The sequence below is a fragment of the Mustela nivalis genome, assembly GCF_964662115.1.
Source record: "Mustela nivalis genome assembly, chromosome: 6".
NCBI classification, from domain to species: domain Eukaryota; kingdom Metazoa; phylum Chordata; class Mammalia; order Carnivora; family Mustelidae; genus Mustela; species Mustela nivalis.
This window is the reverse complement of record NC_139025.1, coordinates 6,371,148-6,394,881: the sequence shown is the minus strand read 5'-3', so window position 1 is coordinate 6,394,881 and position 23,734 is coordinate 6,371,148. Positions and strand designations below refer to the sequence as shown.

Here is a 23,734-nt window from a genome sequence, read left to right as displayed (position 1 = left end):
GGACACTTTCACTTAGAACTAATTAAAATTAATACACAGCACACTCTGAAAGACAAAAGAACTCGGCATTCTAAGTTAGCAAATTAACTGTCACTATAATTTAGTAAAATACATGTCAACCTTTATATGAAAAACCCAGAAAGGGTCTTTCATTTCCCTGGAAAATTTATACACGGAGCACCTTTTTGTATTAGACACATTTTACAGCTTCTCGAGTTCTGTTGTAATCTTTCCTTTTCAGAAAAGCTCGGAGACTTTCCTAACTTAGGAACGAGGGCTGCTTATATTAACACCGGAAATCAGATATGTTCAAACCACACTTCAGGGATATTTCTGTACCAAAACAGACAGTGGACTAGAATCAGAATGCCTTTTACCTTAAAGAAGCACGAAGTTTAAGCATGTGTAATAAAATGTGAGGCAGAACATTTAGGCCATCAATTTCTCTTTCTTCCTCACTCTGTTAAGTGTACATGTGAACAGTAAGCAGCCACTCACCTGAATGACCTTATAGAAGTAGGCGTACTGCCGAGCCGTGTTCTTATATTGGCTGAAGACGTCGTGGATAGCTTGTGTGGACTGGAGGTCTCGGACTTCATCTTCCTCAAAGTAGAGAGGAGTGTCGTACTCGCTGGGGAGGGTCTGAATGTAGGGCTGCCAGAAAGAGTTCGGGTCGGCGCGCTCACACAGCAGGTGAAAGGCCAGTGTGATATTTCCCATAGCTTGAAGAATCCGGTCTTGAGAATACAAGGGCCCTGAATGAACCCAGAGGTTATCAGCGTTAAGTTAAAAAAGCGCCTTAAAAAGTATTCATTCAAAATATACATTAAAGTTACAGAAATAACTGGAAAGTCTTGTAATATTTAAAGTAACATGCAACTTTCTTCTGACATTCTTCTACTATGTCGCATTACAAGCATGCCAAACAATGTGAATTTGGGGGAATATTTCGCTAGTTTGAGAAAACACCCAAATATGGTCCTTAGCACCATAAAATAAAATTTCATATTTTTATCATTTGCACTTTGCCTTGAACAGTCAGAAATTATTCTCACCCAACACTGAATTTTTAGCAGATTCAACAGTCATTAGTAATTTTCGTGGAACCCATAAAAATAATTCTTCTGCCTAGGAGAAAAAAAATAAGAAAATCATATAATCATCAAAACATGTCACAATCTTCAGCCCCCTTCATCCGCAGTCAGAAGGCCAATCACACAACCACACATGAAATACTGTTTAAGGTTGCACATTAGCACTCTGTTTCTAACTATCAAATGTACTTTTATTTTTTTTTTTTTTAAGATTTTATTTGAGATAGCAAGACAGAGAGAGACCATGAGCATGGAGGAGGGGCACAGGGAGAGGAAGAAGCAGGCTCACTAAGCAGGGAGCCTGATGTGGGGCTTAATCCCAGAATCCTGAGATCTCGACCCGAGCTAAAGGCAGATGCTTAACTGACTGAGCCATCCAGGCACCCCGAAATGTATTTTTAAATGTAAGTATTTGTGATTTACTTAGATAAGTAGAAGCAGGGTTTAAAATCCTATTTCCAAGAGAAAAACTAACCATAGGGGCCCCTGGGTGGCTCAGTTGGTTAAGCATCTGCTTTAGGTTCAGGTCATGATCCCAGGGTCCTGGGATCAAGCCCCACATCAGGCTCCTTAGTGAGCAGGATGCCTGCTTCTCCCTCTCCCTCTGCCTGCTGCTCCCCCTGCTTGTGCTCTCTGTCAAATTAATAAATAAAATATTTTTTAAAAAAGAAAGAAAAACTAACCATATATATTGAGAAAACAGATGAAAAAAACGGGACTTTCAACTTTAATCTGAAGTAAACATAGCCATTTGGAGTGAAGCACAAAACTATTCTTTGCCGCACTTGCGTTTTTTAAAGTTCAAAAAGCAAAACAAAACAAAACCTCGATCTCCAACAAAAATCTGAACCTGTCGATGTAAACTGCTCCTGCTATTGCATTTTTGAAGCCAGAGGAACATTCCTTCCTCAATATGCTTGTCTTTTGTACAACGGTTACCAGCAAAAGCACAGGTCTCTAGGACATATTTTGGTTTACTGAGTTTTTTCCCCAAAATATTATTTCTTTCCAATATAAGAGGTTTTTTTTTGGTACGTGCTGTATATGTATAGCTTACAACATGCAAAGAGTAGTGCCTTGACTGTGGTGACGATGTCACAAGCATGTGCACACGTCCAACCCCTCACAGTGTCAACACTGAACATGCAGTTTCCCCCTTCTACCTCAATAAAGCTTAAACATGTACATGGTGAAGACAGACCACAGCTAAGATAACTGGGGCGGCGTCCACAGAAATGACGCTTCTCGGATATACGAGAAGAATGTGCAACATCCTGGTTACTCTCGCCTTCTGCCAAGGTCTACCATTTGGATTCTGTTTATGTGTGTCTCTTCCCCTACTACAGATTATAAACATCATGAAGGAAGAGACCGCAGTTTTTTTTGGAAGGCTGGTAAAATAATGAGCAAGGTACTCTTCACATACTAGACATCTGATAGGTATCTAGTAAATGGGTATATGCTTTATCAACGTATCAATGAAAGGTTAACTACAACTTGACCAAAAGCGTTGCCAAGGTTTGAGGGGGCCTGAATAAATAACACTCATTTCCTCCATCCAAGTTCTGAACCCACTGAGAGAGACACAAGACGACAACAGATGGTCACCCAAAATATCACCTACTGAATCCCAGAATTAGACCGACTCCCCCACCTAGTTACAGGCAGAACTGGAGCCCCACGGGCCTCCCCACGTGTGGCCTGCCCTGTAAAGCACGGAGTGGGGAGAGCACAACGGATGCATGTGGGCAACCAGCTCCCACCAAGAAACAGGCCCAGACCCGTTCCTTCTTCCCAAATCATCAGACAGATTAGGTTACACCTCCTCACTAAGAGAGGCAGGACTGAGGGGCAGAAAGAGGCTGGGAACGTCAGGGTGCTGCTGCTGCCTTCATCTGTAAGGAAAGACCCAGAGCAGAGGAAAAGCACTTGTCCCTTAGCAGACGTACGGTGCTCCCCTTTCCCCTTCCGCTCTGGTGGGACGGTGTCAGCAGGTGGCACTGCCGACCACTCAGTTACCCCCTCCAGAAGCAGTGAGCACCCCAGACCCTGCCCAGCCTACACCCCAATGCCCCCACCTCCCCATCCCCTGTGTCACAGGTCCTGTGCGCTCCTCCTCCTAACTGCCTGAGCCCACATCCTTCTCTTGAAGCCTCAGAACCCTCTGAGGCATGTTCTGTGGTCTCCTAACAGAGTCTCTGAAACATGAGCTGACTCGCCCTAGCTCACTGGTTAACAGCACAGCTCCCAGGGACGATACACCGGAGGGGGCCGCCTAGAACACTGGCAAGGCTCTTCCAGGCCCCTGGTTAGCCCAGAGACCCCGCGGCAGGAGGCGGAGTGTTAACGGCACGCTGCCTGTCGCCTATATGAGGTCAGAATCAGCCCAGACACCTGTCTCCACAACCTGTGTCTGCCCCGTAGCACAATCCAAGCATGCTGAGGGTCCCCGAACCAAACAGTCAAAACTCACCTTGATATCTCTTGTCGCCCTCAAACCAAAGCCCTCTTCTTTGAAGTTGACCATTTCAAAACCCTCAACGGAGGCTCCATTTTCAGAGGCCCACTTCATTAGGTCAGGAAAGTAATCTTCTCTTTTTCCATCAAAAGTAACAGACAGACCTGTTTCAATCCATGTGTCAGAAAACAAGAGCTACGTTTAGGACCCATACCATTCTTTCTGCTCTCAGAAACTAAAAATCACGCACTGAAAATAGTGATAACGCTATAATCTTGAAATCAAAACTCATCACCAGGTAGAGACTTATGGGGGTGACCATTCTGTAATGTATGCAATACTGACTCCCTATGATGTACACCTGAAACTAATACAATATTTTATGACAATTAAGCTTTAATTACAAAAAAAAATCTTTGAAAGAAAAGCTTAAAAAATAAATTGTTTAAAAATTGCTTAGGGGCACCTGGGTGGCTCAGTGGGTTAAAGCCTCTGCCTTCGGCTCAGGTTGTGATCTCAGGGCCCTGGGATCAAGCCCTGCATCGGGCTCTCTGCTCAGCAGGGAGCCTGCTTCCCCCTCTCTCTGCCTACTTGTGATCTCTATCAAATAAATAAATACAATCTTTAAAAAAAAAACTGCTTAAATAAACTGAAAAGGACTGAAGTCATACAACATTCTCTGATTACACCATAATCAAATTAGAAGTCAACAACAAAAAAAAATCTTGAAAATTACCAAATATTTGGAAATTAAACAGAACACTTCTAAATAGCCCCGAGGCAAAAGGAGAATCGAATCACACGGAACAAAAAACAAAACAACAGAACAATAAGTCACGAAGCACAGTATACATCCTAACTAGTAGCAGGAAAGGTGAATTACAATCCTAAACTCCTGTCTGCTGTGGAGAAGCATGTGCTGAGCCCAGGACACAGGACTACTGACTGCTGGGCTAGGCGAGGCGACACGGTGGAAAGGGGAGGGCTCTACCAGCTCACACATAACAGTAGCCATCCCCCCCCACCCCCTGTTAAGGCCGGCATGCCCAGTCTCACAGGCAGCTTTGCTTCAACAAAATTCCCAGGAAAACAGAAATCAGTAGCTGACATGTGCACAGGAGGCACAGGAGGCGCACTACAGGCCTGATTCTGAGAGCACAGAACTAGTCAGCTCTGCAACCTAACATGGTTGAACATTTTAAATGAGTTGGATCATAAGTATCTACAAAGGTAACAAAATATAACATTGTGTTTTTAAAAATTCCAGTGCTCTGGGGCTCCTGGGTGGCTCCTGGGTTAAGTGCCTGACTCTTGGTTTCAGCTCAGGTCGTGATCTCAGGGTCGTGAGATGGAGTCCCGCTTCAGGCTCTGCGGTCAGCAGGGAATCTGCTGGAGAGTCTCTCCCTCTCCCTCTGCCCCTACCCCACTTGCGAGCAAGCACTCTCCTCCTCTAAAATAATAAACAAATCTTTAAAAATTCAAGTGCTCTCATACCATTTATGCAAATTTTTTAAAAATACCACTTGATACCCTCCCTTCATTTTTGTGGCGTTATCCATGAAAGAGAACACAAAGGGACTGGGACAGAAGCACGGGGCTTCAGCTACATCTGCAACGTTTATTTCCTAAAACCAAATAATGAGGGGCGCCTGGGTGGCTCAGTGGGTTAAAGCCTCTGCCTTCGGCTAAGGCCATGATCTCAGGGTCCTGGGATCGAGTCCCGCATCGGGCTCTCTGCTCAGCGAGGGGCCTGCCTCCCTCTCTCTCTCTGCCTGCCTCTCTGCCTAGTTGTGATCTCTGTCTGTCAAATAAAAAAGTAAAATCTTTAGAAAAAGCAAATAATGAAAAGAGAACAAAGGACGGAGGGAGGGACAGGGATCAGATCAGCAGGTGGGCAGGAGGGAGAACTTGACTGGTGGGACTAATACAGTTTGGGTAGAAGATTCTTAGGCGTTGTGTTATTTTTTGGACTTTTTGGCATGTTTGTGATATTCAAGGAGATGAAAAGCCATGCCGAAGAAAAACCAGGTTTATCTGACAAACAAAAGGAGAGGAACAGGAACTTCACAAACGTGAGGAGCAGGGTGTGGAGCCCAGCCCAGGTGCCTGTGGCCATGCCAACTCGCCACCATCGGTCATCACCTGGCTCTGGGCAGCAGGACGGCCCGGCACAGGCGGCACCACACCGCATATGCAGAAAGCTGACTTTGTTCGGGACATGCTGAGACTGAAGTCACTCTTTGCTGAGAACTCAGGAACACTCTAACCTCAGGATGAGTTGTAGTTAGCGGTCTCTGCTGACAATAGACACTCAGGACATTCAAAAACTGCCACACTATAGATCTGGAGAGCCAAGATTGGCAGCCTACCATTTAGAGCAAAGAAATACATTTTAAAGGAACCTGTCACCATTTGCAGTTCAAGACCATCTAAGCTAAAGACTGCATGTTTACAGAAGTACAAGGGAGAGCAATGAAAGCTCAGGGAGCAAATAAAAAAACAAACCCTCTTCTGACTCACTTTCGTAGCAGTAAATAAAAATTATAAAACCCTAACCCTAAGAAGGTTCTTCTCACCCTTTTAGACGCAGGCTACTTATTATGTTTTCTCCTTCCACCTTCCATGTGGTCCTGCATACCAATCTTTATTTTTTGTGCTTTACAGAACAAAAACAATAGGTATATTGAATAGGCTTTTTCAAGCTGACACTTGGCCCCACTGCCGGCCTGGCTGAGAATCATTAAGATGCCTACTGAATACACCCTGTAAAAACACAGCTTCAGAAACAGAACTATATCTCTTATTTAACCAAGACAGGTTTGAGTTCTTCATAAATCCTGCTAAGACATTAATCTATCAGTGTGTATCTGTGTGTCGACCACTCATGGCATTATGTACTCACCTCAAACCCTCAAGGAAACACAATGTGGAAAAAGCAGATCTAAATATATATTTCATAAAAAATAAAAGTTGTGTCATTTTATTTATTTAAAGATTTTTTATTTGAGAGACAGAATGAGCGACGGGAGAGGACTGAGGGAGAGGGACAAGCAGGCTCCCTGCTGAGCAGGACACCCAATGTGCAGCTCGATCGCAGGACCCCAAGATCATGACCTGAGCCGAAGGCAGGCACTTAACCAACTAAGCCACCCAGGTGCCCCAAAAGTTGTCAGTTTAGCCCCTAGATACAAACACTTTCCCACTATGGCTCAACATTTTTACCCTTTCCAATGCAGGAAGCAGCACCTCAGAAATGGGAGAGATCCCAGGACAGCTTCCTAGTCCATCCTCCCAAACTCCGAGCCCCTTCCGCTGTGACCTTCTACTGTGATCTTCCACACGCAAGAATGACAGCAAGGCCTTCACTAACCTCAAAACATGTCTGACTTGTGTCAAGTCTTTACATGATTCTATTAAAATAATTACTCGAAAAAACATACCTTTTTGTTTTTTTCGTATTTTCTCGACTAGAGACCGGATCTGCACATACTCTTCCCACTCCTTCCCTGGGCCAGGTGCGGGGCTACTGCATTCTGTAACACAACAAAAGCCATGGCACTCAAACACTGCTTGCTTTCAACTTCACCAGCTAGCCTGCAGCACTAAGAGGGCTGGGGTTTTGTTACTGCTGCTGATTTCCTTTTAAAGGACAAAGATATCACAGCCATGATGATAAACGTGGGAAGTATAAACCAGGTATACTTTCAAAGCACATAAACCCTCCAAAGCCATCCATGTGCCTCTTACCGCGCTGGGACCCCCATGCCTACGTGTGAGCACGGAGCCCGCAGCTATCTTCCTCCTGCTGCTCTGAAAAATTTTCCTCATAATATACTTGAACATGGGAAAATCTAAAAAGCAAGGCTAAAAATGCAAAACATTTCCCTAAAAACTTTTCTGGATGGATTTAAAAAAAAAAAAAAAAGGTAATCTTAAAAGTCAACGTTTCTTTCTAGTTAAATCCTAGAACAATGGCTCTCTAAAGCAACCAGTTAAATTGGACATAAGGACAATTACTCAACAAACATTTCACATCCATGTGTAAGGCTCTATATTAAGCATTCTGGGGGAGTCGCAAGAAGAGATGGCACAGGCACTGCTGAAAAGGAAGCGGAGACTCTGCTGGAGGGCCAGAAGCAAAGAGCAGCAGCCCTCAAGAATGGTGCCGGTGGTTCTGGAAGGCTGGGTCCGGGACACCTGGCCTATCACATGATCTTTCCTTTTTAAACAACTGTGTGAGTTTAAGGAGAGAGGCTTCTTCCCATGGCCATCTTTGTTCTCTGAAGAAAAGAGTACATGTGGTATATAATTACCACCACCAAGTCATAAGGCTGGGCTGACTCCTAACTATTAAGGTTAACCAGTCATTCTTCCACCAACAAATACCAGCTGGCCCTGCACTATAAGAAGCCAAAGCCTGTCTGCAAGCTGCCCGCAGTCCAGTGCTGGACAGAGGCGGTAAGCAGTTAGTACCTCAGTGCTCTACAGGGGGCCCACACTGCTCAGAGGGCCACAGGGGTCCACAGGAGCATCTGGGGAAAGACCTAACCCCGGCCTGGTTGCTGCCTGCTTCTGGCAGGGAGAGAAAGCTAAATTTCTATTTGGGGTTTGACCTGTCTCATGTGAACAGAAGAGGCAAGGAAAACGAGACAGCGGAGTGAGCAGAGTGGCCACAGCTAAGTCCGGAACCTATACAGCACCCATTTAAATTCACAATTAAGAAGTTACTAAGTTATACAAACTTACTAAACCAAGTACAAGCACTTAATAGATACTTAGTTTCCTTGAACCAAGAAACTGGAAAACTATTACTGAATCACTGAAACTAAAGGGGAGACATTCGAACAAGGGGGCAGAGCTCCAAAGGTCTGCACCTGGGGCCTGATAGCCACGGAGCACCTTGATGTGCCCCAGCTCGCACGGCCCTCCCCTCCCGAGATGGTTTTCTGCTTAAAACACGAAGACTCAGAGGGATTACGTGATTTGTCCGCGGTAGTCAAGTAGGTCCCTGGAGCCCCCAGAAGCCCATGTTCTGGGTGGTTCGGTGTTTCATCCAACCCTCATTAATCGCTACGCACTACCAATATCCCCGGCTTTAAAGAAGGAGGAGACCGAGGGTCAGAGAAGTTCTGACGCTTGCCCAGGTCGCATGGCCAGCAAGCTGGGATTTGAACCCAAGCCTGTTTCACTTCCTCACTGCGCCAAAGACTGTCCCTCGCAGCCCAAGGAAGTGAAGGCATGAAGGCGTGAAGCCATACTGCCCCTCAGGAAGACAGGAAGCCCTGGGCAGAACTTACTCTGCAACAGCTCACTAGTCAGGTTCAAGGTTTCCTTCGGTGACACACTTGCTGTAGCACCAGTGCCTGATTTTTGCGTTTTCACTCGACTCTTCTTACCCATTTTCTGACTGTAGAGAAGAGAGAGGAAAGACAAAAAGCGTTACATCTCCAGAGAATCAAATCAAATAATAAAATGTGGCACAGCAGTGGCTTAGCCTCGAGAGGCTAATATCTTACCTCTCGTGTGTGCCACAGTCTGAAGTTTACTTCCAGAAAAAGAAATGTGTACTAAATATTAGTATTTGGAGACTCTCAAATGAAAAAAAAAATCAATTTGTAGTCTCTGGAAGAAAAGTTCATTCCTTTTCACCTACACAAACTGCAGTACAGGCAAATTTTACTCTGGAACTTGGTCAGCTTACACAGATTCTACTGTGTATACTAAAATGTGTTTCCCATGACACGAAATGATACAGGTTTTGTATACACACATGTGCCACAAACTGCCATATGGACGCCAAAACCTCCATCTCCTACCCCCAGGAGGAGACAGAATCTTCAGAAGACTAGATTCTTTGGAAGAGTCATCTCCCGTGAAGAGCGGCTGTACCACAAGCGGTGGACTAGGCCTGGGGAGAAACGCTGCAGACATGGGGAGCTCCGAGCCGCTCCTGAGAGCCACCACACCTCTGCAGGGCGGCCTCGCTGGGAAACTCCAGGCACGAGGCCTGGGAAGCACGGGAAGGTGATGGCAGATCCTACACTGGAGCAAGGTCTCCCAGCACCTCCCACCAGGGGCAAGTAAGGGATTGGGATGTGGGAAGAAAGGGGAGGGCGATCCCCAGGTAAGGTCAGGAATGGGGGAGGCCGGCCGGAGCCCAGGAGGAACCGTGCCTGCCGCAAGGACAAGAGGCCCCCGGGGAGCCGCGGGGGCTAAGCTTGCCCTACGAGTCCGCGCCCTAAAGGAGGGCTACGGGTGCTGCCTGAGGAGTCTGGCCCGAGGGGTCCTCCTCCAGAGAGAAGCGCCCCAGGCTGAGAGCCCAGCAAGACAGACGGTACTCAGCCAAGAAGCTACTGCAGCAGTCCACACGCTCATTAATAACCAACACCGCGAGGCCTCTCCGTGGAGCCCTTCAAGTCACATGTGACCTCAAAGGGGAACCAGAAAGCACACTCTGACCCATTTATTTTTGCAAAAGGAAATGACTCTTAGAGTGTGGAGATGAAGGATGGGATAAAAGCTTCGAAAGACAGACTGTCCCACTGTATGGGAACCACAGGCATGCAACACGGCCCCTGTGCTGGCCCCCGTGCTGACGTTAGAGAAAGCCGCCTACCTCCAAGGGCCGGGGTAGGTTTCTTCCATCTCTAAGGTGTGGAACAGAACATGTAACTTTATGTATCTAATAAGCCTCCTAAAACAGTGAGCGGTACACAGTGCATGTCATCCTGAAATCAAAGGCAACAGGGAAGAATAGCTACGTCTGCCCCCACGGAATTAGTTGCTTTGAGATCAAAAGCAGAAAATAAATAAATAAATAAATAAATAAACAAACGGAGGTGGGGAGCAGAAGGAGGAAGAGCATAAGCAGCTTTTTCGGAACTGAAGGACTAGCCCCTCGAAGGAGCACACGGCTCCCCAGAGCGCAGGCAGGGCTGACTGGGGCACCGCTGCTCTTCTCCGATCTCAGGCTCTCTGCGGAAACCCGCGGAGCCTGACCCCTAAATAACTAAAACCACCCAGAAGTCTAGAGAGAAAGACTTTTCTTAGTGTGGTGATTTTTTTTTCTTTTAATTCTATTCTTTTTCTTTCTTTCTTTCTTCTTTTCTTTTTTTCTTTCTTTGGAAGAGCATAAGCAGCTCTTCATACATCAGATTACCTTCAGGTGTGACATACTGACTCCACATTTGCATGCACTGCAAAGTCATCACCATGAACCTACCCACCAACTGTCACCACGCCAAGTTGTTACAATATTATTAACTATGTTCCCTATGCTGTACATTACACCTCTGTGACTTATTTTATAACTGGAGGCTTGTGCCTTTTAATCCCCTTCCTCTATGTTACCCGCCCCAGATCCCCCCTTCAAAAGGCCTTTAATCAGACGTCCAAATACAGCTCTGCAGGAAGAACCACAGAAACCAGCCACCGCCAGTGATGGCTTTGGCCTCGCCCTTCAGCCCTGCCTGCAAGACTTTTGCATATCAGGCTCCAAACAATGTGAAAACATCACTTTGATGAAGATTCCCGGACCCTCGCCTTCCCCTAGCAGGCCTGGGGAAAGTGAGCCCGAGACAGCCATCGGCCTACACTGGCCCCCACAGTGTGGGGACCCACTAGCAAACAGGCTTCTTCCCTCTGCCCGCAGTCCCCTACCTTCCCCCGGTCTTCGTGCAGGGATTCCCGGGCTGCTGTCACTCCCAGCACGTAGACACCTGTCCAGAGATAACGGTCATTAATGAAAGCAGCACCCACGACCCTATATGCATGCGGTGCTTACAATCTGCCACGTGCTGGGCTAAGACACATCTCATTGGATCTTCTCAGGCCTCTATCAGTAGATCATAGCCTCATCTTTTTTAAGATTTATTTATATGAGACACAGAGAGGGAGAGGCAGAGGGAGAGAATCCCCAAGCAGACTCCACCCTACGTGCAGAGCCTGATGTAGCGTTGGTCCCACCACCCACCCTGAGATCATGACTTGAGTCAAACCAAGAGTCGGATGCTGAAGTGACTAAACCACCCAGGTGCCCCAGATCACATCCTCATCTTCTAGATGGCGTTCTCAGAAAGGCGAAGTACTTCAGCTTTGTCCAATGTCACACACACAGCTAGAACTGGAACTCAGATCTGCGTGACTAAAGCCTGGCCACGGCCCCACTGTCTCTGTTTAAATGCAGAGCAAAAGCACAGCACACTGCAGGGGGCAGAGAGGCTGAAAGTTCTTTGGATGTGATACTCAACAACACCCTGCCAAGGGCCCACCCCCCTGGATGTAGCCAACTGCCCGGCACCTGCTCCTGCCTGCCTCCTGAATTTGTCTCTAGCTTACACTGTAACACTAGCCTCTTACAGGTCTCTGTGGCCAAGCCCATCACTCCCACCCACATCTGCGCCAGCCCTTCAGGCTCCACCACAAACAACGGCACCTAGTCCCTCAGACAAGTGTCCTCTCCTGCCTCCTCGCCCTGTCCCTCTATCTCCCCCACCCCACCCCTTACCGGCAATACTTGAGTCACTTGTTCAGTAACCAGCTTTCTCTAAAAGCCCAGCCTGGGTTTCACCTCTTCCTGGTCCTCCTAGCTGTACTATTCCCCGCTCTGTACCACCACTACTACCACTGGATCTCACTGCACTGCAAGACTTGCTCACGCACTGGCTTTCCTCCTGGATAAAAGGCTCCTTGAGGCACCCTGTCCTATTTCTATTTGTTTCCCCAACTGCCAGCCCAGAACCGAGCACACAGCAGGCTCTCAGCACAGGGCTCATGAGCTCCCGGGGAAAAGCATCCCCTCCTTTGGGCAGCTCTTAGGTCAGAATATGGATTGCCGAAGCTCCTACCCAAGCTTCTAGCTTGTGTCTAAGACCCATCGCAGGTGAGAGACCATTAAAGATCTGGTCACAGTGGTTTGAACACACAACAGAATCCTTTGGCAGCAGAGCAATACTCTATAGTGTTGAATGCTTAAAATTCAACTGTTCTCAAAATTTCTTTTCCTCAAGCCAGAAAACTGCTGGCTTTTAGAAATGAGTAATAGGCACAGAGATACAACGCAGGCCAAATTTCCAAACACAACCGTCAAGTAGCCCCAGGGAGAGCAAGTACATGTAGCATAACCTTCAAAGGCGGGAGAGGGGGCTTGGGGGGTGCTCCGTTCAGAGAAACGGTCTGCGAAGCCACACCCAGTTAAAACCGTCACCTCCAGCTCCTTCCATCCTTCCTCTTCATTTTCCCGCCTCCACTCTCCTTCCCCACCACATGGGCAGTCAGCCTTTATACATGGAGGTATATAACATGCGCTGCCGGCTAAGTGCTGGGGCAGCACCTCCAGTAAGGCGCCAGCCCTCACGGAGCCTCCCAGGCTCCTTCCCAGTCACAGCCATCCTCAGCAAGGCTCCGTTGTGCTGACCCAAGTGCCATCACTTAGTTTGGTCTGTTCCTGAACTTACCATCATGAACATGCAGGATTCTTTTGCTCAACACAAGGTCTTTGCACAGCTCACAGGGTGGTCCCACCTCCCCAGCACAGCCCTCGAGGTCCTTCACACCCCACCCCATTTTACCCGCCTGCCTTCACTCAACCCATCACCCCCTATTTTTTAAAAAATTTATTTATTTGACAGAGATCACAAGTAGGCAGAGAGGCAGCCAGAGGGGAGGGGGAAGCAGGCTCCCTGCTGAGCAGAGAGCCTGATTTGGGGCTTGATCCCAGGACCCTGAGATCATGATCTGAGACGAAGGCAGAGGCTTAACCCACTGAGTCATCCGGGTGCCCCTACCCATCACCCCTTTACACGGCATACTCCCGGATCTGCTCGCTCCCCCCATTTACTGGAAAGAAGTTATCCTCCACCACCCCCTCTGTCTCCTCCTGACAAAAAGTTTTACAAACTTAAAGACGCAGCCAAAACATCCCCAATGTCCTTGAGGAAATTCTAGGCTCCTCTATTCATTTCATAGACGGAACCCATGAAAGTCAGTAAGAACAAGCCAAGTTCAAGGTGATTAGCAGATGCTAAATTCTTGGCTTACCTTGAGATTCAGTCTTTTGCAATTCTCTTTGGACTGTTTCCCTCCCACGGGGATACAGACCCTACTGGAGAGAAAGCGGCTTGCTTGGAAAAGGCAATAAAAAACTTACATATAGACGTTAACTCCCTTCACCTTAATTAAGGTGAGGCAGTTGTCTGTCCTTGTCCCTAGTGAATGTACTTCCCAAGGGTACAGAATCTTAGGTCCAGGCCAGGTCTCAATCTGTCCTTCCAGAAACCGGGTTTGCACTGACCCCTCCCAGAAAGCTCCCCAGCTGCCCTGAACTCGCTCTGCCTGGGAGTCCCCACCATGCTCAGGCCCCTGTGCACTGAATCAGAAGGAGTCACGGGCTTATCACCCAGCCTTTAGTTGGAGTGAACACAGGATTCCAAAGGGAGGGGCTCTCTGTGCCCAGCTCTACAGCCCAGCAGCCAATCTTCTGAACTTGCTCAGCCATCATCCATGTCTGTGACACGCATTTACCTCTAGATCAGATATGGTTTGGCACCAATTCTAGTTTCTGCAAGATACCACTAACTAAAATATACCTGGAAATATACATACTTACTTCCTTTCATCCCACAGACCATCGCTACCACCATCTGCCCCACGCCAACATCTGGCACAGTCCACCAGCTCCCCTACACACTGCCCTCCCTCAGCCCCTGGCCTGGCGGTCATTCCCTGACCCTCACTCTTTCCTCCATCACTGAGGACTGCATGCCTTTCCCGTAGGGTGAACACCATGTGTCCAAGTCTCCGCCAAAACCCCACCATGCCTATGGTCGCCCTCCCTGCACTGCAGGAGCCCAGCTCCCAGCCTCTAGGGGCTTGTCCACCGCCATCTACATTACTGATGTGCCTATTTTGCCCGCTGTCTCATGGCAGGAAGAAAACCAAAGCTTCCATCTCTAAATTACCTACAGCATCTAGCATAGTGCCATGGACACAGATGAAGGTCAAATACTTGTTAAATGATATAAAATCTCAGCATATCGTATTTGGATATATCAGTGTTACTACTTGTGGATGAGGTTTACCTCCCATCACAGCAGTAACATTTTGTGTCAAAGAACCACTTCCCTATGTTCTTCCATCTGTGAATAAAACAGTAGTCAAAATGCAACATTTCCTAAATATTTACCTACTTCTGCTAAAGAACTAAGAGGACTCTTAAAGGTAACAATGTAAATTTTTATGTATACATGAAATATACAGAATTTACCCTTAAAATGAAAAGATAGTTTCGTTTGGAAGTCCCACAGTTTATCTTTAGAAGTTTTCAGATATTCTCATAACAGAAAATTTCTGATAAACACAAACCCAAATTTTTTAAGTGTCTTTGGTCTCTTAGAAAGCAACAAAGCAGGAACCAGTCCACTTCCAATAGGATTTAAATTAAAAAAAAAAAAAAAAAAAAAAAAAAGAGTTATGGCCCAAACACAGCTTGAAACTCTGTGGGCCTTCGTGACCAGGGTGCTCCATGTGGCCAGATACATTCGCGGCCACAGCTGGCAGAGGCCAGCACTGCTCGCGGACATGCTGGGGGGCTTCAACATGGCTGTGACTTGGCTAAGAGTCCACAACCACCAAACCACCATCCACAGCTTCAAACCTGAAACGCTGTATCATTCCCAGCACCCAGGCAGGCTCTAAATACAGAGCCTGCTCTCCCTCACCCAAGCCCTCCTGCATCTGTGTGCCTAGGTCTACGCCAGCCGCTGGAGAACACAAAATGAAGGCAGGCCAGGCCTGCAGGCTTCAAGGATGATGAGGTGGGGAACCGAGACTCACAGCACGGGTAATTCCTCAAAGACCCAAGAGAAGGAGCTGAACCGAGAGGGGCAAAGGGAAAAGTACAGTTAAAGAAGAATGACTAAACTTTAAGACGCAGTTTGAAAAGGTGTCAGAATCCAGTCTGAGTGGTGTCCTAAAGTCAACCGCCTTCTACCTTTTTTAGCTAATGAACATTTCCTCCACATTATGGATTAGAAGTCACTACCTGCCCTTTTCATTTATGATTCAAAAACGTGTTACATACAATGAATAATTTTCATTGTGATTTTAGCTGATCTGGGGCTAGATTCCAAGTTTCAACAAATGAACAAACCAGTAGCCTGAGCATCCTTTATACCCCCACTAGAAAAAAAAAAACTTCCTATTAGAAATTCATCAAGTTCCTATGGAGAGCAAATATTTACCTTGAATATTTATTTCAAATATTTATGTAAGCATAAAGATGTCTAAATCAAGTATGTGTACATACATGTATACACAGACACACACACACTCAAGTTAAATTCCAGATATTACCCAAAAGGTACAACACTAATTGAAAGGTTTTCTCCCCAAAGTTTAGACTGAAATTAGGTACCATTTATAAATCTTTATGGAATTACCTGGAGCAAACCAAACTATACAGTAAAAAAAGAACTTAATCAATACATAAGACAAAAGAAACTAAGCAAAAAGCAATATAGGACTGCTAGACACACAGACTCTACAGTTATAGTTCAAAGGAAGGGAATCTATGAAAATAAACAGGAAGCCAGGAGTTGTCACACAGATCTACATTTCTTCATCATCAAGATATTTTAAAAATCTATAGAATCCTCATATGTGGCTCCTGAAGACACTATAAACTATATAGGAAGCCCACCAACAATCTCTCCCTTTAGTAAATTAAATACATTAGAAACCATAAAATAAGTACAACTGTAGAATATTCAATTATTTAAATTACTGGCTAATACAAACTGGCATCTATAATCAATAGCCACTTCTGACCAAGCAAGTGATTCTTTGTATAATCTGTACAGTGGAATAAAAAGTCAGAGGAATAAGATAAAGCACATTCAGGAAACTGGGCTAATGGGTGAGGGGCAGTGAGAGAGGGAGCTACTTTACCCATCGTTAGAAAGTCTAGCTCACATACACTGAACACAGGGAGATATGATTCAGCTGGGTAGTTTTTGTGTTTTTTTTAATTCTAAATGAGAAATATAAAAATTAGTATTTTTCTTAAGTTGCTTTCAACTAGATACAAATAGAATAAGCATTTTTGATTACACTTATTTGGCAATTTAACCAAAAAATTTTAGCTCTAACCCAGCATCTGTTTTTCAATGTATCCTGAAACTACCCTACTTTACAGTTGGATTAACTAAAGCAGAGAACTGTCCTATGGCTTCCTCCTCCTACCTCAGGCACCCAGCTGTAAAAGTACTTGAAGGGAGTATGAGAGCCTGCCTAATTTTTGTGCAGGAAGAAAAGAATCTCACTAAAATATCTGGCAGGCCATTAGAATAAGATCACTTCACTCTGAATTAAATATACCAATTACAGGATGATGGCTTAGGAAAACGAAAGCACTCTTAAACTGAAAAGTATTTTTGCAGTGTTTTCTGTCCTACAGAAACTGACAAGGCATCCACAGACCTGTGCTCCTGCGGCCATGTTAACTGGAACTAGAATGCAGGAGAAACATGTACTCTCTACACGGTAGCAGAGCCTAATAGTGAACTCAAGCCATACTAACTTCACCACTTTAAGTAGATACCTAGCATCCTTCATCCCAGTCCCTATCAAAGGAGGTGCTGATGTGCCACAACTCAAAAGTACCAAGAAGTCAGGGCAAGCAGGCAGGCAAGAAGGTGGAATTAATTTCAAGTCAGTAGCTACTTAAGTAGGGGGATGAATAAAGCTGTAAGTTGCCTGTAACAGTCCATCTCTATACTGAACAATTTGGGCTGTCATATAAATAGGTAGATAGACGAATAAGGATAGATAGATACATACAAGTTTGAGATTTAACAAAATACAGATGTTTCTTGCTTTCTATAGGGTTTTTTGCTAATTTTCCACTAACTTACATGGTAATTTTAGATGCGCTTAAGCTATTTCTGATTGACTTTTCAATACATAATAGTTTCAGTTTAAACTGCTGTTCAATTAAATTGTAAATACACTTAAAATGAGGCTCCTGTTTAAAGGAAGTTGAAAAAAGAAAACCTCTCATAAAGCAAAGAATCATTTGCTATCATGAATAATCATTTCCTATTATCTCTTTGAAAAATAAAAAAGAAAAATGTTAAGGGAAGAAACAGCTGTAATCTGTCAAGAAATTACCTTCAAACCACCCACATTCCTCCCATAAGGATTCGAGATTCTAGGACTGTGGAATACCAGGTTCGGAAGAGACTTTCGGGGTAAGCTGTGTTAACCCTCCAGCTCGCACATGTTTAAAATAACAACACCTAAGGCAGGAAGCAATGACAGGTGTCAGAGCGCCCTGCTCTCCACTAGCAAACTCCAGTCTGAAAGCCCCTGGGAGAGGCAGGGAGGAGCAATGTCACGGCCAAGGGCAAGAAGTGCACCCCCGGAGGCCTGCTGCTGCTGAGCGGTCCTGGCAGCGCCCCCTGCTCCCCCACACGTGGCGCCGCTGACTGCGAGCTGCCGCTGGTGCACCTCCACATGGTGAGCTGCTCCGGCACACAGTCGGAAGGTTCATCATCCTGACACCTCCCAATTCCGCCTCTCAAAACAACTTCAAATTTCAGAAGACAGCTCTGTCCCCCCAACAAAGTATTCTCTTCTCCAGGCCTAGCGTATCCTTTCTCAAAAGTGGACAAAACCACTGTGGTGAATAGCTTTTTCCCAAGGCAACAAAACCCTTCAGATGAACTCTGAGAAGGACACAGCTCACGGGAATCTCCTCCCGGAGCTCAAACCAAGGGGATCTTACTCGAAGGGGTAAGGGATAATCAAGGGATATTATCAAGGGGATAATACTGGGAGACTGCCCTAGCTTTCCCACGAGTCAGGTAAACAAAGGAGTGCGTCATTTCAGTGCACACTTCTCAAGCATCTGATCTGAAATGCACAGATGAGTGACACATGTGTGCATGTCCTACAGCCTTTAAGGTAAGACGGTAATCAGCTAAGACCTTTGTCACCTAAGCTATCTTCAGCAAGACAGACATGCTCTATCAAACCAGTGTCTGAACCCAAATGCAATTTTTCATGCTATTATGTTGCTTGTTTCCAGGCTACTGAAGCCATCATCCCTGCCACACAGAGTCCTATGGCAGGACCCAACTTGATCTTCTTCACCATAACTGCATCAGTCAGCCACTTACTACAACGGGACCCAAGGTAAGCGTTCTACACAACAGATAGCTGTCATACCCACTCTGCAGATGAGCAAGCTGAAGTTTAGAGAAGTTAATAAATTCTATGCAAAATGAAGACTCAGTTGGTGATAGAGCCTCACCAGCACACCTTGATGGCAAACTTTACTGATACTCAATAGTGTTTCATGGATTCAGCTCAAAATCAACCCACTTGTGAAGGCTCTGAAGTTCAACATAACAGTATTCCCTTTACAGCTGTAAAACATGCTTCACAAAGGTTTTATCCCCTTGGCCTTTGAAAAGTATAGAGCCATCTTGCTGGCCTTGTCCAAATAAACAGGAGTGGCCTCAGCTTAAATGTGAAACTATGAGCAAAACTTCTAAATAAACTTCTGCCCAAGACCACATAGCCCACGCTGAGATCTGCAACGCTCCACTCTTGTCGTCGATCAAGAAACCGCAGCAGGGGCACCTGGGGGGCTCAGTGGGTTCAAGCCTCTGCCTTCAGCTCAGGTCATGAGCCCAAGGTTCTGGGATCCAGCCCCACATCGGGCTCTCTGCTCAGTGGGGGAACCTGCTTCCTCCTCTCTCTCTGCCTACTTGTGATCTCTGTCAAATAAATAAATAAAGTATTAAAAAAAAGAAAGAAAGAAAGAAAGAAACTGCAGTAACCTCTTAGTAACCTCTTAGGTGACTATGACATGTAGTAATGCTAAGTCATTACAATCCATAAATGGAAAACTTTGTTAATCATTAGTAAGTATGGCAGAAGAAACTTTAATGATTATTTTGCAACACTAATCCTTTCTTTTAACTGTACTCACTGGAAAAGCATTGATATTGAAGAGTCAAGCCTATTTTCTGAGACTGAAACCTTTAAATCACTTTGTCATACAGTTTTTTTAGACCTTGCTATGGTCTAACAAAATATATCCTTAAAAAAGTGAAAAGTGGGGGCGCCTGAGTGGCTCAGTGGGTTAAAGTCTCTGCCTTCGGCTCAGATCATGATCCCAGGGTCCTGGGATCGAGCCCCACATCAGGCTCCCTGCTTGGAGAGAAGTCTGCTTCTCCCTCTCCCTCTTCCCCGCCCCCTCCCCTTGCTTGTGTTCCCTCTCTCACTGTGTCTCTCTCTGTCAAACAAATAAGTAAAAATCTTTAAAAAAAAAAAAAACAGTGAAAAGTGAAAGTCAGGATCGCAGATAGGTAATAAGCCTAGAACACTGCGTATTTATTAAGAGTTCTGTGTGGACACCTGATTACATTCTCTGGACAACTCCTTAGTCCCTTCTGAAAAAGAATGAGAACAGTTGTTCCACTTTGTGCCTTTTCCCTGCCCACCCTCCACATCCCCATCACTGAAGCTAGACAAGTAACAGGTTAGGGTCTTACTTGGCTTGGTAATCATTTATCACTCAGATGCCTTTCAAAATCTTAACTTCAGGGTTGGACTTGTCATCCACTTGGACTTATCCTGATTATTAATTAACTTCTACTTAGAAAGTACTAAAAGAAAGAATTTCAAGGTCTTAACTTTGGTATTTGAATTTATAACCATTTGAAATTATTTTTCTTCCATTCAAATATATTTTAGTAGCAAACTGTCAATACTTGTGTTTATACCTCTTGTTTTAAAGCTGTTTATTTCTAAAACCTAGAGGAAACCCCCAAATGGAAATAGAGTTGAGACAGCTAATCTCTGGCTTGAGTTACTGGATAAATTTAACAACAAAAGTAGGACTTCTAATCTTGCCAGTTCCGCTAACTAAGCTTTCTTTACATAATACTAGTAAGTGACTAAAAAAAAAAAAAAAAGCTCAATTCCATTATAGTAGAAAGATTATATATGTATTAATATTTGGTGAAAAAATCATTTTTACCTTAATAAACACGAAGCAAATTAATTCTATTTCCACATCAAAACATTTAACATCCCCAATTTTAGGAATAGGAATACAAGATGTCGGGCATGCCAATGTACAGAAGACACTTTTGCCAAGTAAGGTACACCTATGACCACAACAAGAATGAAACCTAGAAACATGTGAAAGCAAGGAACCCTTAGTTCATTACTCTTAACTGGTTAAAGAGAACTCAGAATGAACTGATGTCCAAGATAAACGCATCCACGACTGTAGCAAGAGAAAAAGGTTGCAGAGCAAATCAAAACACTCTTCAATGGTAAAATAACTGGCCCAAATACAGTGTTAGCTAACTGCGAAAATAACTGGCCACAAGCAACTTCCAGGGTGACGTAAGAACAAAGATATATTCGCAGTCTCGTTAAAAATGTTTAATGCCATAGTAATAAATGACTTCTGCTCCTCTAATAGGGGAACAAAATCATGGCTTTACTCCCAGGACTTAGGTACAAGGAGAGGAGACACACTTGAAACTCTTCGTCCCTACAGAAGCACCACGCACAGCGGCCAGAGACAAGAAAACCAGTTTCTAAAGAAAAAACCTCCCAGTCCAAGACAGTCCTCAAACTACACACACAAAAAAAGACACACTATGATTAGTTACATTTCTAAAAGCTACTTCAGATTAAAGATAAGAAAAAAAGGAGACCATGTAATTCAAACATTTTAAGAAACTAGAAAACCTCAAAGTAAATGGACATCTAGTAAAAAGAATCCAGAATAGCCCTCTGCTAGTAAGATTTTTACTATTTCTGCTAAAATTCCACATGGTACAAACTGCATACCTGGTTTTACTGAATTCAGTCATTGTCTGCTAAACATTTCCAGGACCAGCAGGCCTCTGTTGTGCTGATGCTGACGCTTTCCTCTAGCGGTCATCTGTCACGCTCTTCTAGATAGGAAAGCATCGAGTTTTTAGGAGGCCGTTGCGAGTGCTCATAACCACAAGTTTCCCAGTGGTTGAACTTTAGAACGGGAAGATGTCTGAGTACAACCTTTACATTTCCCTCACTTTCCAGGAGCTTCTAAAGCAAAGATTTAACTACTTAAAACATGGCCTAATGTTCACCACATGGAAGAGAAGTTCAGTAAATGTTACTTTCTTATTGACGATTTACTGCACTCATTGACAGAACTGAACAGAAACTTTCATTTCCATAGCATAAATGTTTCAGTCTTCAAAGCCAACACCATTCCCCCACCAGGAGCAAAAGCACCAAGAGATGTCAGCAAACGGAAGAGATGAGAAGCAGCAACCCTTTTACCCTCTGGGGCTAGAGCTGCACTTCAGACATTAACTTCCAATTCCACGGAGAGAAAGGAGGGCAGACAGGAAGGGGTAACAGAAGGCTAAAAACTGAGGTTGTTTGGAATTCCAATGAAGAGGTTCTGTAGCTGTTTGAGAACTTGGCTTTGCAAACTACTTTCTCCCGCCAGCGAAAAACCTCCTCCTTAAATTGTTGGAACTTGACCAGAATATCAATCACAGCAGTCCCTGGGACTAATTTGGTAAGGCGGGACTGCATACACGGTAGCCCGCATAGACATAATACATCATGGTTCAAGCAAAAGTCCTGCAAACTCTAACAGGGGAAAGCTGCTTTTATTTTGCTACATTCTTGAGTTAAATGCATTCACCTAAAATAATAAGAAAAACCTCCCCAAGATTATTACTGGTTATTCCAATTTTGAAATACCAGTGGGGCCACTGAGAAGAGAAATAGGAGAGGAAAAGGTGAAACTCACTTTTCGGTGTCCACGTCTACACGGGGTGACACACGCACACAGCTGTGTAATCGTGCACGGCAATCAAGCGACGAGCAGGTTCATCGCTCAACGTTTAACTCTTCGGAGGGTTTTACAACACACTTCGCACGTACGTTTGCTTTCGAAACACCCCCTCCTTCCTTTGGAAAAGCAGAGCAACACCCTGCAAGCGATCCCACACGTGTCGGCGCGCGGCGGGGGCGAGGCCGCGCAGCGAGCGGCCCGGCTGCCCTGCGGCTCGCGTCCCCCGAGGACAAGCGGGGCAAAGGCAGAGTTGCAGCGCCGGAGCGGCGAGGAGGAAGAGTTGACGGCCAGAATGACAAACTCCACAGCCCCGAATTCTTCTCCCTAGCAGGGCGCCGAGCGTGTGGACCACGGCCAGGGCGCGTGGGAAGGAAGATGACCTATTTTCAACGCCTGTTTTTATAACTGGGAAGTGAGGGAGAGAAGCAGGGACTGGTCCCCGGCGCCCCGGCGCGCACCTGAGGTCTGGGGAGCGGAGCACAGACGCCACAGCCTTCCCGCGGGGGCCGCGGCGAGGGCAGGGAGGGAGAAAGGAAGGGAGCGCGAGGCGGGCGGCCGCACGCACAGCCCGGCCGCCCCGCCGCCCCGCCGCCCCGCCGCCCCGCGCCAGCCAGAGCGGCCCGGGCCCCACCCGGCGGCCGTCCAGCGGCCGCCGCTCCCTGCACCTGCCTCCGCCTCCGGGCCGGGCGCCCCGAGGGGCCGCGGGGCCGGGGCCAGCGCGCCCCCCGCGCCGGCAGAGCCGGGAACCAGAGGCCGAGCGGCGCCCCCGACCCGCCGGGCCCCCGCACCCAGCACTCCCGCCCGGCCCCCGGAGCGCACACCGCCCCCCGCACCTCGCACCTCGGGCCGGGCGGCCGGCGGGGCGCGCGCAAGACCCTGGCCGAGGGGCGCGGGCCGGGGCGAGGGGCCGCCTCCCCGCGCGAGTCTGCCCGCGGGCCGCGCGCGCCGAGGGGCCGCCGCCGGCACTCACCTGCCCGGTTGCCCCCTTCGCGCAGCGGCGGCGGCGCCACACTCGGGCCCGGACCCACCGTCCGCCTCAACCAAGCCCCAGGCGGCGGCGGCGGCCGGACGGGAGGGGCGGGACGGCGGCCTGAGACGGCCCCGCCGCCGCGGCCCAACCCGGCTCCGCCCGCCCCCGGGCCCCGCCCCCGGGCCGCCGCCGCAGCCGCCCATTGGCCCGCGGCGCCGACGCATGGGGGCGCCCGTCAGCCAATCAGGAGAAAATAGAGCTCTCCAAAGAGGAAAGTGTCGCCAGTCTCTCCCAGGCCCCTCCCCGCGGGTCTGCGGTCGCCGCGGGCCGGA

General features: G+C 46.6%; 1 protein-coding gene across 9 annotated transcripts in view; it reads right to left on the bottom strand.

The window, feature by feature from the left end:
- Positions 1 to 23,577, bottom strand: part of SETD3 (SET domain containing 3, actin N3(tau)-histidine methyltransferase) — a 79,965-nt gene extending 56,388 nt beyond the window's left edge. For 2 of the 9 annotated variants that reach the window (XR_014313541.1, XM_082737646.1), the window contains exons 1-8: positions 23,403 to 23,494; positions 22,388 to 22,756; positions 21,427 to 21,533; positions 8,850 to 8,959; positions 6,993 to 7,085; positions 3,568 to 3,716; positions 1,056 to 1,128; positions 499 to 755 (exon numbers count right to left, since the gene is read on the bottom strand). Coding sequence is in view for 6 of the 9 variants with exons in the window: in XM_082737646.1 (XP_082593772.1) it covers positions 499 to 755; positions 1,056 to 1,128; positions 3,568 to 3,716; positions 6,993 to 7,085; positions 8,850 to 8,959; positions 21,427 to 21,449 (705 nt within the window). In the remaining 3 variants the exon portion in view is untranslated. Of the gene's footprint in view, positions 1 to 498; positions 756 to 1,055; positions 1,129 to 3,567; positions 3,717 to 6,992; positions 7,086 to 8,849; positions 8,960 to 11,211; positions 11,271 to 21,426; positions 21,534 to 22,387; positions 22,757 to 23,402 lie in introns of all 9 variants that reach the window. The other 7 variants (XM_082737648.1, XM_082737649.1, XR_014313540.1 and 4 more) reach the window with 7 other exon arrangements.
- Between the last annotated feature and the right edge of the window lie 157 nt (positions 23,578 to 23,734).